This window comes from Camelina sativa, chromosome 9 (assembly GCF_030686135.1).
Source record: "Camelina sativa cultivar CO46 ecotype springtype chromosome 9, ASM3068613v1".
NCBI classification, from domain to species: Eukaryota; Viridiplantae; Streptophyta; class Magnoliopsida; order Brassicales; family Brassicaceae; genus Camelina; species Camelina sativa.
Window position 1 is genome coordinate 8,748,509 of NC_141888.1, and position 13,155 is coordinate 8,761,663.

General features: G+C 38.3%; 2 protein-coding genes across 2 annotated transcripts; one reads left to right on the forward strand and one right to left on the reverse strand.

Annotated features, from left to right (window-relative positions):
• LOC147937933 (uncharacterized) lies at window positions 1-1,146 on the forward strand. Its single transcript, XM_087465363.1, has 2 exons — window positions 1-302; window positions 552-1,146. Exons 1-2 carry the CDS (start codon window positions 1-3, stop codon window positions 1,144-1,146), a joined length of 897 nt encoding a protein of 298 aa, XP_087321489.1.
• A 74-nt stretch (window positions 1,147-1,220) lies between these two features.
• LOC104710750 (cytochrome P450 708A2-like) lies at window positions 1,221-4,380 on the reverse strand. The gene is made up of 8 exons (XM_019230414.2): window positions 4,000-4,380; window positions 3,610-3,934; window positions 3,371-3,523; window positions 2,241-2,474; window positions 2,054-2,146; window positions 1,894-1,972; window positions 1,690-1,796; window positions 1,221-1,594 (listed from the first exon to the last, which is right to left on the reverse strand). Exons 1-8 carry the CDS (start codon window positions 4,206-4,208, stop codon window positions 1,376-1,378), a joined length of 1,419 nt encoding a protein of 472 aa, XP_019085959.2. The 5' UTR covers window positions 4,209-4,380; the 3' UTR covers window positions 1,221-1,375.
• Window positions 4,381-13,155: the final 8,775 nt, after the last annotated feature.

Below are 13,155 nucleotides of genomic sequence, written 5' to 3' on the forward strand. Positions count from 1 at the left end.
ATGGCCTTGCTTTCGGCCACTTTTGTGCCAGAAGATGTTGCCATTATATCTGCTATTCCCCTAAGATTGCCAACTTCTTTGGAAATGATGGGATGGCATTTCACCAAATCTGGTACTTATACGGTTAAATCCGGATATCATGTCTTACGGCAGATGATAACGGCCAGGATTCCCTGTGGTCCAGACATCATACCTCTCCAGGCTGCTGTTTGGAAAATTCGGTGTCCTCCTAAAATTAGGCATTTCCTTTGGCAAGTCATCACAGGGTGTGTCGCAGTCACTTCAAAATCTTCAAAAACGAGGTTTGAGTTGTGATACAACATGTGCCTTTTGTGGTTTCTCGGTAGAGACAATTAATCATGTTCTCTTTGAATGCCCTCCGGCAAGACAAGTTTGGGCTTTGTCTTCTTTCCCAACGGTGCCAGATGGCTTTCCATTTGCTTCCATCTTTACAAATATGGGTTTTTTTTATTTTAGAGGGTCTAGCAGTGCCCCACTCCGGATGTTTATCCATGGATATTGGTATCTTTGGAAATCTCGGAATGATAAAGTTTTCACCAATCTGGATTCAAATCCGCTGGCGATTTTGTGAATAGCAGAAGAGGAATCTCATGCCTGGTTCCGGCCCAGCTGGATGAAGCGGTCGATGTGTCGGTCGGTGCTCAGCATGTCACGAACAGCGACGGTCGCAGGTTTGGGGACGATAGGCCTTCTTCGGGTTACCTTTGTTTTATTGATGGGTCTTGGAAAGCCACAGACAAATATGCTGGTCGTGGCTGGTATTGCACCTCCTCTGTGGAGGACTTCCCCACTATGGAAGCTTCCAACCTTCGTCGTAGTCTTACACCTCTTCATGCAGAGATGGAAGCGCTTATCTGGGCGATGCGATGTATGATTGGTGCAGATAATCAAGACGTTGTCTTTCTTACCGATTGCTCTGACCTGGTGAAAATGGTGTCTTCGCCTTCCGAATGGCCAGCTTTCAAGCCCTATTTAAAGGAGATACAAGTTGATAGGAAGGAGTTCCGCTCTTTCTCATTAGTCTTAATTCTCCGCGCTCAGAATGGTAAAGCTGACAACCTGACAGGACGCGTTCGTACAGTTACCCATACAGCTACCTATGTAAACAATATTCCTCCTCATTGACTATGTTTAGCTAATCTATTCTATTGTTGTCAAAAAAAAAAAAGTAATCTAATCGATAAAATTATGCGAAGAGATTCAAAGTGAGCGCACATTTATTTAATTTTAAACAAATCTTGATAAACCTTGGATAGACATTGAGTTACCCTCAATGTGAATATGAAACTTATGATATCATGTGTACTTAATTAAATAAACCTTATATCATTTAGATAGCTTTAAGATCTCCAAATCAATTGATGGGAGAGATGTTCATATGAATGCCATTGGGGAAAGAAACTAGTGGTGTACGAGTGGCCTCGCTGTCATGTGCCATCGAGAAATCGTAGTTGATGACAAGATGGTGAAGAAACATTGCAATCTGAAGCCTTGCAAATTCTGCACCAGGACACAACCTCATTCCACCTCCAAATACCATGAACGACTTAGAAAAATTGACCAGCTGTTTGCCCTGTTTCAAAAATTTTCATCAATTTTTACATTCTTCGGATGATATATTTGATTAGATATCGACAATGCTTTACATAGACTAAAATCACTATATACCTCCCATCTCCAAGGATTAAATTCGTAAGGGTTCTCATATACCGTAGGATCATAATGCCTTAGTGAAGTTGCAACAAACACCATCCAACCCTTTGGAATCGTATATCCTGTTTACCAGTTTTCGCACCACAATACGTTCAATTTAGAAAATATTTTGAGAATACGTTTTGAATTAAGTGGCTGCAATTTAATAGTAATACTTGCCTTGGATTTCAACATCTCTTAAAGTCTTTCTAAACATTACAGGAGCCAGATTTACCAGTCTAAGAGACTCATTAATCACCTGCATTGCAACATATATATGCTTCGTTTTTAATCTTCTTCATATTATAATTGAAATTACTAAAAGATATCTAAAACTTACCATGTTGGTGAATGTCATGTCGTTTTTGTACTCTTCCCAGCTCACTTCAGACTTCTTATCAACTCTGTTTTGAAGGATAGCATTATGCTCTCTCTGCCATATTAAAAGCATATAATGTCAAATCCATGCTTCTCTTGCTTTCTTTTAATAAGTGAAAACTTGTTAGATATGTATCGATATATATTACCTTCAACTCTAAGAGAACTTTAGGGTTATTTGTAATGTACTTTACTGCCATGGACATGACCACAGAAGTAGTATCTTTAGCGGCGATCGGAATAGCATAGGTTTGGAAAATAACGTATTTGTCATCTAAAACGACATCTTCTATTATCGTATTGAGGATATCGTCATGTTTTTCTCCCGATTCTTTCCTTGATAAGAGAACACTTTTTATCACCTTCATTGCGTCTCTGCTTGCCTGTATGCAGTTAATAGAGACATTTTTAGACTTTTAGCGTCAAAATGTGTTGAATGAACAAAAAAAAAAGCGTAAAAATGTTCAACACATTTAAAACAAAATTTCTAGAATAATAAGTCTTGTTACAAAATTGAAATGTTAAGGCTTGCCAAGTCGACAAAATATACTATAGTCAACCACAACAAATTTCTATGCTCCATTGATTTATTCACAATGCATACATTAAATGTATAAATCTTAACTGATTGCATTTTAATCAATACAATAAAATAAACGGAGTTTCTCTCCTATGGCACATAAGTTAAAATATGTAACAAATAAAATTATAACAATTAATACACATTTGATTTGATTAATCACTTAAAAATCAGTATTTTTCCAACTGTAATTTAATATATAAAAAGCCTAAGATGTTATTAAAGGTTTCACGGGTTTAAATGCAACGGTTGCGGTTGCGATAGTTTATCGAAACATGCTTTAGGGTTTTAAGCGGTATTAGAATTTTTAAATGACTGATTTTTAAAGGTTGAAATGTGTCTTGCAGAAAATTTAAGATTGATTGATTAGTGCGTACGGCTAAGATTAAACAAAATATCAAACTAAATGTAATATATAATTAGAAAAAAGTTTAAAACACCAAAAATAGAATAATAAATTGACTATAATTATAATGAATAAATAAATTATTAAATAATAACCAATAGTTAGACTTCATATTTTCTAAACATGATAATTAATATGATATGATTATTTTTAGTGACTAAATTGTTTCTGAGAACCAACTAATATATTTCGAAATTTTATAAATTTAGAAAATATCATGATTCTAATGTTATTAATTTATTAAAGTTTTACTGTATAAAAGATATTTAAAAAATCAAAGACAAATTACTTACCATACAGGATCTGTACAACGCTTTCCAGGAAGAAAGACTAAAGAATGACTGATACCAATCAAGATTGAAGGCCATGAAGATGTTCTTCAGATTTTCTGCAGCCTCTGCTCCGAGGGTACTTATCAACTTGGGAATCAAGTGCTTTATTATCAACTACAAACGTAGCAACAATAGTATTGTTAAATAATTTTAATTCATCAATAGCAAAAAAATAAATAATAAAAAACTGATCTACATACGTTTCCAGCTGCCTCCTTAATATCGAAGCTCCCCAAGCTAGCCTTTGATCTAAGACCCTCGCAGGTTCCTCGGTCGATGTTTCCGAGCAACTTCTTCTTCAAACCGTCAGGGCCAAAAAAGTTCAGAGTGATTTGTTTGAAATGCTTGTGGGTCTTCCCATGATTGATAATTGCTTCATCTTTTCCTAAGACTTTGCCAAACGCACCCGGAAGGCTAAATATGAAAGCCGTGTTCTCTTGCCGAAAAACCTCAACCATTACATCAGGATCTGTCACTACCACGGTGTTGGATCCAAAAACGTTGGTCCGAAATATTGTCCCGTACCTAAAACGTTCACAAGATTACAAACATATATTTGCAGATATACTTAAAGTATTCTAACACTTTACCTGGACATCCTCTTGGTTATAAAGGGTGAGGTCTCGTTGAATCCATAAGATTTAAAGAAGTCTAGTGTCTCTCCGATGATCGGGAAACCCATGGATCCTGGAGGTAACTTGCCATTGCACTTGGGGTTTGACCATCGGTACAACCATCTGCTGATCACTACGACAACTAAAGCTGTAACACATATTGAAACGTTCCAAATGATGTCCATTTTAGTGTGCCTTTGAAGTTTGAAGAGTTATTAGTTCGGATCTTTAGCGTCTCTTATATAGAGAAGAAGAAAATAAGTGCAACAGAGTTTTTATTGTGTCTTTATGACGTTATCATGATTTTTCAACATCCTTCTGCATATATAGTTTTTTTATATGGTCAGCCTCAGCCATAACGTTCTATCGATTTATTAAAATATTATATGATGTTTGGCGTTTCACTCCAAAATGAACTTTCTATTACAAAATTCAATTTTGAATCGTGGTTATGTGGAATTTTAAAAGAATTTAAGTTCATTGAAATGAGTGATTTAAACAATTCATTTTAAGTACGGAGCATATTATAGTCGCAAAAAACATTTTAAATATTTTTAAAAAATATAAATACGTTAAATAAAATAAAATTTCATGACAGTTAATTCAAACAGAAAAAAATTATTTACAAAAAAAATTTCGGACTTTTACAAAAAAATTGTTAACAAATATTATTTACATGTTGAAGTAGAAGCTTTCATTTGGGCTATGCGGTGCATGATCGGACACGACTACCAGGACGTGGCTTTCTATACGGACTGTTCAGACTTTGTAAAGATGGTGTTTTCTCCTCACGACTGGCCAGCTTTAACATCTTACCTCGATGATATCAAGATAGATCAAGCGGAGTTTACTTTTTTCTCTATCTTTAGTTTCCCGAAATGCGAATGTAAATACGGATTCTTTGGTACGCTAAGCGCGACTATCTCCACATTTTGTTTGTACTCATTTTCTCTTCTAATAGACTCATTTGAGCTGATTCTTTTGTTGTAAAAAAAAAAACTTCGGAAACAAAACATATCTTGAAAACAAACGATCTGGTCGAGCAAACTAAACAATCCACTTGCAAATTACAAATCTTACATAAAAAAAACTCAGTCACGCATATATTTGGTTTTTACATACTTTAGTAGTTTTATTTCTTTACTTATTTATATATAAATGATCTTTACGAGGGTTAATTTATCAATTTTTCTTTACATACTTTCAATTCGCTTAACATTTTTATGATAGCTTACCAATACGACTGCCAACAGTTTTATAAACAGATTATTCAAAATATTTCAAAATCAACATAAATCCTATTTTAATTATCATAAATGAATCAAAATAAACGAAATAACCAACACTTATCCAATTATGAATTATGCATTTTAACGACAATTCAAAACTAAACCAAACAATAACCAATGGAAACAAAAAACGAGACTATAAATCATCTTCTTTTCTCTGCCATGATTTTACGGTCACATCGTTTTTAGTCTACAAAATAAAAAGAATTGTATAAGTATTACTATAACAAATACTTAGTGATACGATTCTCCAATCTGTACTTGTAACATCCGCGAACCAAAATGTACATTTTAGGGATGGGTGTCGATTGACACCATTGGTGGTGTCGGTTGATAACACTCTAATTTACATGTTTTTAGCATTTTTTTTTGTCCATATTTTGCATTGTTCATACCTCTAACTTAGCATTTTTAGACCATTTACTGTAGGAATCAAGTTTTAGAGCATTTAGGGTGTTGCAGTTCTGCATTTGCATATATTGGATGAAAACAGGTGCTAAAGAGCCAAAAATGGGGGAAAACAAGGACAACTCGAGCATGTACCCGAAGGAGCCATTGAGCTACAAGAACAAGTCCGAACCCCAACACGATCGAAGAAGATCCAAGAGCGCGAAGAGCAACCCGAAGAGCCACCCAAGGATTTACCCGACTCAAGCCTCGTGTACCCCATCGAGTAGACCATCGGGCAGGTCTGGGAAGCTAGGTCAAATGGGTTTCCATATATAAACCCCCTCTTTCCCTACCTCGCAAACGAGCACGCCGCATACCCTCAAACCAGAGAGCGAGAGCTTCTGTGAGAGAACTGAGCGACTCAACATATTTTTCTTGTTTTTGTACTTTTATTTTGTAGTTTTTCATAGATCTTTTATCCCTACTCTTTTCTACTCTACTCTATCTCTTTAATAATGTCATTTTCGTTTATTTCTATGGCTTTATCATTCGTTTCTATGTACGAGTAGTGTAGCAAAGTTTCTAGGGATGGAATAGATGATTAGGTGTTCTTGATCGGTTGGGATGCTTTAGTTGATTGTTATAATTGATAAATTTCCTTCTAGGTTGATGTTCTTAATGCGGTCAACAGACCGAAAGGTTGAGATTAGATGTAGGGCATTTATAATGCTACAAGCCGAAAGGAGTAGGTAAATTGCTTGATTAGGTCAATGCTAGAGGTATACTTAACTTTGAGTGAAAAAATCAGATAAGTCTAAGTATGCTGACAAAAATGAATTGTTCTTAATGCCTGCTTGTTCATATTGCTAGTGCGACAGTGTGGTAGTATGTTCAAGGTTGATTGTTGCTAGTGCGACAGTGTGATGACAAGGTTTTAGAGGTTCATTGTCTAGGAAATAATTGCTTGAGGCATGTAAGGCATCCGTATTGGTCTAGAACACTTAGGATTCGATTACCCCCATCCTTAGGAACTTTCGTATTTCATTTCTTGCATTTTCCTTACTTACTCGACCACTTACCCGATAACCTGCATCGAGTAATACCTCGAGCTGTTCATAGTTCACTTGCATACTCGATCATCCCACTCGATCCTGTACTCGATTGCTTGCATCGAGTAATACCTCGAGCTGTTCATAGTTCACTTGCATACTCGATCATCCCACTCGATCCCGTACTCGATTGCTTGCATCGAGTGCTTAGGTCGTGTGGTTTACTTGTTTATATTCTTTTACTTTTTCATATTAGGACTGTTAGAACCAAACCCCTCTATTGCCTGGCTTGACTTGCTTGATTCTGATTGCATCCTATCTGTTAGCACAACAACCATTTGGATTGATAACCCTTTGTACTACAACTGCATAGGGAATTGATACCCTTGGTGAAAACTAGTCTATCAATTTGGTGCCGTTGCCATTTGGTTGTTTACTTTTGCTACGTTTAGGATTTCAGGACTTGCCACAACCCGGAGGAGGAGTCCGAGGCTGAGAAGAGAGAAGAAACCGGGCAGAGACAAGGAGATAGCTCGGAGGAGTTTGATTTTGAGGAGTATGCATGCTCTCAAAAGCAACCGGTTGGAGTAAGAGAAGCTCACAAAAGGATCGGGTGGTTGAAAAAGATGAACAAGTTCTTAGTGAAGAAGGTGAAGGATCTTACCGGTTCAGTGAAGGTAATGGGAGGTCAGATCAAGGAGTTGCAAGACAAGGCAAGCTGTGCCTCAGCTCCTACCTCGGCACAAGCACCTACATGGATGGGGAGAAGCGGACCACTAGAAGGAACTCGAGGACTGCCACCTCCTGAACCTCAAAGAGCATCATCGTACGAGCCCCGAGCTGAGGAGGACATTACCCAACCAAAAGCATCGAGGAGAAGCCACTCTGACGCTTACCCGACACCCAATCCGATGGAGTACACGATGCACTATCCGATGCACCCATCGAGCACCCAATCGGGTGATTATGCTGCACTTTTTCCTCCACCGTACCAGATGCCATACACGATGCACCCTGCAAGTGGATACACCGATGATCATTCTGGGCCTCTTCCGCCATTTCTTTCCTACTACCCGATGCCCTACCCGATGCGCTACGCGATCCCACCCTCGATCAACACCTCGGATGCTGGTCCGAGTAAGTTGTCCGTGCACATTACTGAGCTCTCTGACGAGCAAACATCAGCACCTGCTGAAGCCGGAGACGACCCTGACTATACGTTGGCAAGTATGGAGGCTGCTGCAACCTCCTTCTTCACCAACCCATGAGGTACCACATTCATCCAAACTTTGTAAATAACATTGCATTTAGTTTAATTCATTTTGTGTGATTCTTGGATTATTTTCCAACTTTTATTTACACAGGGACTGTGTAATTTAAGTTTGGGGGAGGGTCCTAGAATGTATTTAACATTGTGTTTTATTTTCTTATTTTTATTATTTCAAATTTTTGCATGCTAGTTTTATTCATTTGAGTCTGCATTTATGTGCATTAAAAAAACCCAAAAAATTTGAAAAATTTCGAAAAAAAAAAAGAATGTTCATGTAGTTGCATTTACATATTAGGATTGAGTCTAGTTTGTTTCATATAGGATTGTTGCATATGCATTTTAGGGGACAATGATTAAAACCACCTTGTTTAAAAATCAAACTTTAGGATTGAAGCTACAGCCCTTAGTCACAGTTCATTGTTGCTAGATCAATCTTTGGAAAAAATGAAAAATCTTTGCTTAGATCCTTTGTGTCGATTGAATGCTTCCTCCACTTGCTTGAACATTAGAACATCTCTATATTATTGGATTTAATTTGAACTTTAATTGTCTTGCTTATGGAACTTGAATACTTGCTCATGGTAACTCTAAACTCGGGTTGGCACTCCATATTTTTACCAATCTTTTCGTTTAACCCGATTCATTTGTCCTACCCTTGAACCCAAACCTTTGTTTCAAACCTTGTTGTGAATTGTTGAGTGAGGCCTCTTTCATTGTGCTATAGGTTGTGAAACCTTGAGAGTATTGAGAACGACAAAGAACTGCCTCTTGATTTAGCTAAGTTAGATTTGAACTAGCTAATAGATTCGGTTTTGAAAGATAGGTGGTTAGAATGTTTATTTGGGGTTGAGTTGTGGAATAAAAAAAAAAAAAAAGAGAAAAGTCCCTAAGGTTAGAATTAATTAGCTCTAAGTATCTAAGTAAAAAAAAAAAGAAAAAAAAAATTTCTTGCTATAGTCTCCTAGAAAGAAAGAAAATAATATATCTATATTAGGAGTTTAGCAAAGAAAGAAAAAAAAATTAAGAGCTAGAATTTTAAAGTCTAAAAGTCTAAACCTTAGAGAGTAAAAAAAAAAAAAAGAAGAGTTAAAATCAAGGGTTTGGGTAGTTAAATTCTAGGAGGTTTAAATAAAAAAAAAATGTATCATGAATGTATGAGAAAATGGTAGATCATCAAGAGTTAAGCTTTGTATGCCCAAATTGTTCTCAGTCTTAGATAATTTTCACGACTGTCTAGCATTCCACTTTTAGAGAGAAAACCACCTAAAGAATTTGCTTGAAACCACCTTATCAAAAAGCCTTACCCTTGAAACCGATTGAGCTTCATTCACCTTCCATTTGCAAGAATTCGCCAAACACTTAATTGAATGTGAAAGAGATGTTCCTTATCTTTAGTTGGAGGTTGAGCTAGATTGATGCATGGCAATAAACATATAAAAATATTTGTAAGTATGTTGATTGATCTTAGCACCATTAAACTATTTTTAAGGACTATAGCTTGCATCTTTCGGTTAGCATTTTAAGGTTATGAGTCCCCACTTTCAAACCATACCTTCTTACTTCCTTGCTAGAGGACTAGCAAGATTTAAGTTTGGGGGTCTGATAATACTCTAATTTACATGTTTTTAGCATCCTTTTTTGTCCATATTTTGCATTGTTCATACCTCTAACTTAGCATTTTTAGACCATTTACTGTAGAAATCTAGTTTTAGAGCATTTAGGGTGTTGCATTTCTGCATTTGCATATATTGGATGAAAACAGGTGCTAAAGAGCCAAAAATGGGGAAAAGCAAGGACAACTCGAGCATGTACCCGAAGGAGCCATCAAGCTACAAGAACAAGTCCGAACCCCAACACGATCGAAGAGGATCCAAGAGCGCGAAGAGCAACCCAAAGAGCCACCCGAGGATTTACCCGACTCAAGCCTCACGTACCCCATCGAGTAGACCATCAGGCAGGTCTGGGAAGCTAGGTCAAATGGGTTTCCATAAATAAACCCCCTCTTTCCCTAGCTCGCAAACGAGCACTCCGGAGACCCTCAAACCAGAGAGCGAGAGCTTTTGTGAGAGAACTGAGCGACTCAACATATTTTTCTTGTTTTTGTACTTTTATTTTGTAGTTTTTCATAGATCTTTTATCCCTACTCTTTTCTACTCTACTCTATCTCTTTAATAATGTCATTTTCGTTTATTTCTATGGCTTTATCATTCGTTTCTATGTACGAGTAGTGTAGCAAAGTTTCTAGGGATGGAATAGATGATTAGGTGTTCTTGATCGGTTGGGATGCTTTAGTTGATTGTTATAATTGATAAATTTCCTTCTAGGTTGATGTTCTTAATGCGGTCAACAGACCGAAAGGTTGAGATTAGATGTAGGGCATTTATAATGCTACAAGCCGAAAGGAGTAGGTAAATTGCTTGATTAGGTCAATGCTAGAGGTATACTTAACTTTGAGTGACAAAATCAGATAAATCTAAGTATGCTGACAAAAATGAATTGTTCTTAATGCCTGCTTGTTCATATTGCTAGTGCGACAGTGTGGTAGTATGTTCAAGGTTGATTGTTGCTAGTGCGATAGTGTGGTGACAAGGTTTTAGAGGTTCATTGTTCTAGGAAATAATTGCTTGAGGCATGTAAGGCATCCGTATTGGTCTAGAACACTTAGGATTCGATTAGCCCCATCCTTAGGAACTTTCGTATTTCAATTCTTGCATTTTCCTTACTTACTCGACCACTTACCCGATCAGGTACACGATAACCTGCATCGAGTAATACCTCGAGCTGTTCATAGTTCACTTGCATACTCGATCATCCCACTCGATCCTGTACTCGATTGCTTGCATCGAGTGCTTAGGTCGTGTGGTTTATGTGTTTATATTCTTTTACTTTGTTCATATTAGGACTATTAGAACCAAACCCCTCTATTGCCTGGCTTGACTTGCTTGATTCTGATTGCATCCTATCTGCTAGCACAACAACCATTTGGATTGATAACCCTTTATACTACAACTGCATAGGGAATTGATACCCTTGGTGAAAACTAGTCTATCATCGGTCGACACCAATATTTTTTGGTTCGATTAGTTTGATGTAATTATCGATTTGGACCAGTTTGGTTTAGAGAAAACCATTAAACCGAGTTACTTAAGGGATTTGTCGACCAGAAGGGTTTTGGAAGTTTTGTTTTGGTCGCCGTTTCTCTTGTTTTTGAGAGATAAGAGAGAAAACTTTGTTCTGGAGATTTTTGGTGTTTTTGAGGAGATTGTTGGCTGTTCATGGGAGACCTGAGGCTAGGAGGGTGTTAGAAGCTTGTTGGGAGTGTGGGATTCGTCATTGTTGGTCAGAAACTTCCTGCAAAGAGGTGAGTGCTTGACCATGACTTATCTAAGCTAAGATCTCTAGTTTTTCTGTGATTTGGTGCTTATGTGGTTGTTTCTTTGAGTTCTGTATGGTTATTCGTGGCTGCTACGGCTGGGTTTTGGCTTCTAGGGATGCATGGAGCGGATTGGAGAAGATTGGAGGCAAGATTTAGAGTTTCTGATTAAAGGAAATTGATGCTTGGCATCTGTGTCGATCGACACCAGTTGGGGGTGTCGGTCGACACCAACGAGAGGATGGCTCGACAACTTTGGCGAGTGTCGATCGAGACCATGTGGAGGTGTCGGTCGACACAAACTAGGGTTTTGGGGAATGTCGAGCATAGTGTCGGTCGATACCAGATTGTCAGTGTCGATTGACACCATCTGGTATCGGTCGACACCCTTCCTCAGTTACAATGAATGTTGCGATGCTTTGTATATCGCCTGGTTTGATTTATTGATTGATGTTTGTGGCATGTAGAGATCTTATTGCTTGTGTGTATAGCCCAGTAGATGGGAGGATTGTCTCACTGAGTGTTTAGAAAATACTCATGCATCTCAATTTGTATTTGTGGTGCAGCTAAAGGCAAAGTGTGATCGTGGAATCAAGGAAATGAAGAGGAGAATGTTCTAGGGTCTCGATTGGATGTTTTCTGGCATTGCTAGGTTGCTAGAGTTGGGTCATTAGAATATTGCTAGGTTGCTGGTTTTATGTTTCCTGATGATTGGTATTGGATTATTGTTATACTTTGATATTGGATATTTATTATTGGTTATTTGTTGGTTAATTATATTGTTTCTGTTATCCGCTGTTTGTGTTTGTAGTTAGATGGCTACTGGATATGGGATCACTAGTTATAGAGTATTTATTATTATTATTATTCTTATTTATTATTTTTTTTAAAACGGGTCGGGTCGTTTCAGTTTGGTATCAGAGCCCTTACGGTTCTAGGTTTGGGTTCACTAGGCTTTGTGCTGTAGATGTTTGGGATTTGCATGCTTTGATTGATTATGTGAGTTAGTCAATTGTGTGTGGCATGGAGTCCTAGAACATCTTCTTCGAGCCTACTGTGTGATCCCACAGTGAGTTTTATTTCTGTGTTCTATATAATTGCTTGCTTAGTCTTCTGTTAATGGTAGTGCAGATGGCAAGAGGTGATGCTGTTTCTGGTCGTGGACGCGAACGCGGTCGTGGTAGGGGCAGAGGCCCATCAGTGAGTGATATTGTGGACCAGAGTGTGACAATTGAGGGTGTTGGAGAGTCGCAGGGTGTCCAGGAGGATTCCATGAGTGTGGCCGGAGGGGCGCTGTTAGTGCTCGGGCGGCCGGTGATGCTAGGGTCCCGGGTGTGGAAGTTCCAGCGGTCGAGTTCCTGGAGTTGATTTTGCGGCTTTGCTAGCACAGGTGTTGGAGCAGTTACTAGCACCAGCTCAAGCTCAGGTAGTGCCACCAGTGGTGGCAGAGGAGCGGGATCCAGTGGCTGCGGATGTGGGAACACATGGTCATTATTTTTCCATGCTCAAGGAGATGGGTGGCATTGAGACTGCGCGGTTTTCGGGTGGTACAGATCCTACCGCTGCAGATGCGTGGAGGACGAGTGTTGAACATAACACGTGTTGTCACAGTTGCCGGGGGGGGGGGGGGTAGTTTCTGAGGGTCATTAGACGATCTAGGGGAGTGGATATTCAGATCGTAGGAGAGACGTGGCCAGCGAATTTTCTTATCAGTCCAGTAGAGTAGTATGATGTTATCCTTGGGATAGATTGGTTGCATCA

Excerpts from the sequence above, each read along its gene's own strand:
- LOC147937933 (XM_087465363.1), top strand. The coding sequence starts at position 1 with ATGGCCTTGCTTTCGGCCACTTTTGTGCCAGAAGATGTTGCCATTATA. Across the intron at positions 303-551 it reads TCAAAATCTTCAAAAACGAG|TTTTCACCAATCTGGATTCA; the intron begins GTTTGAGTTGTG and ends GGAATGATAAAG.
- LOC104710750 (XM_019230414.2), bottom strand. The coding sequence starts at position 4,208 with ATGGACATCATTTGGAACGTTTCAATATGTGTTACAGCTTTAGTTGTC. Across the intron at positions 3,935-3,999 it reads ATAACCAAGAGGATGTCCAG|GTACGGGACAATATTTCGGA; the intron begins GTAAAGTGTTAG and ends TGAACGTTTTAG. Across the intron at positions 1,595-1,689 it reads TTAATCCTTGGAGATGGGAG|GGCAAACAGCTGGTCAATTT; the intron begins GTATATAGTGAT and ends TTTTTGAAACAG.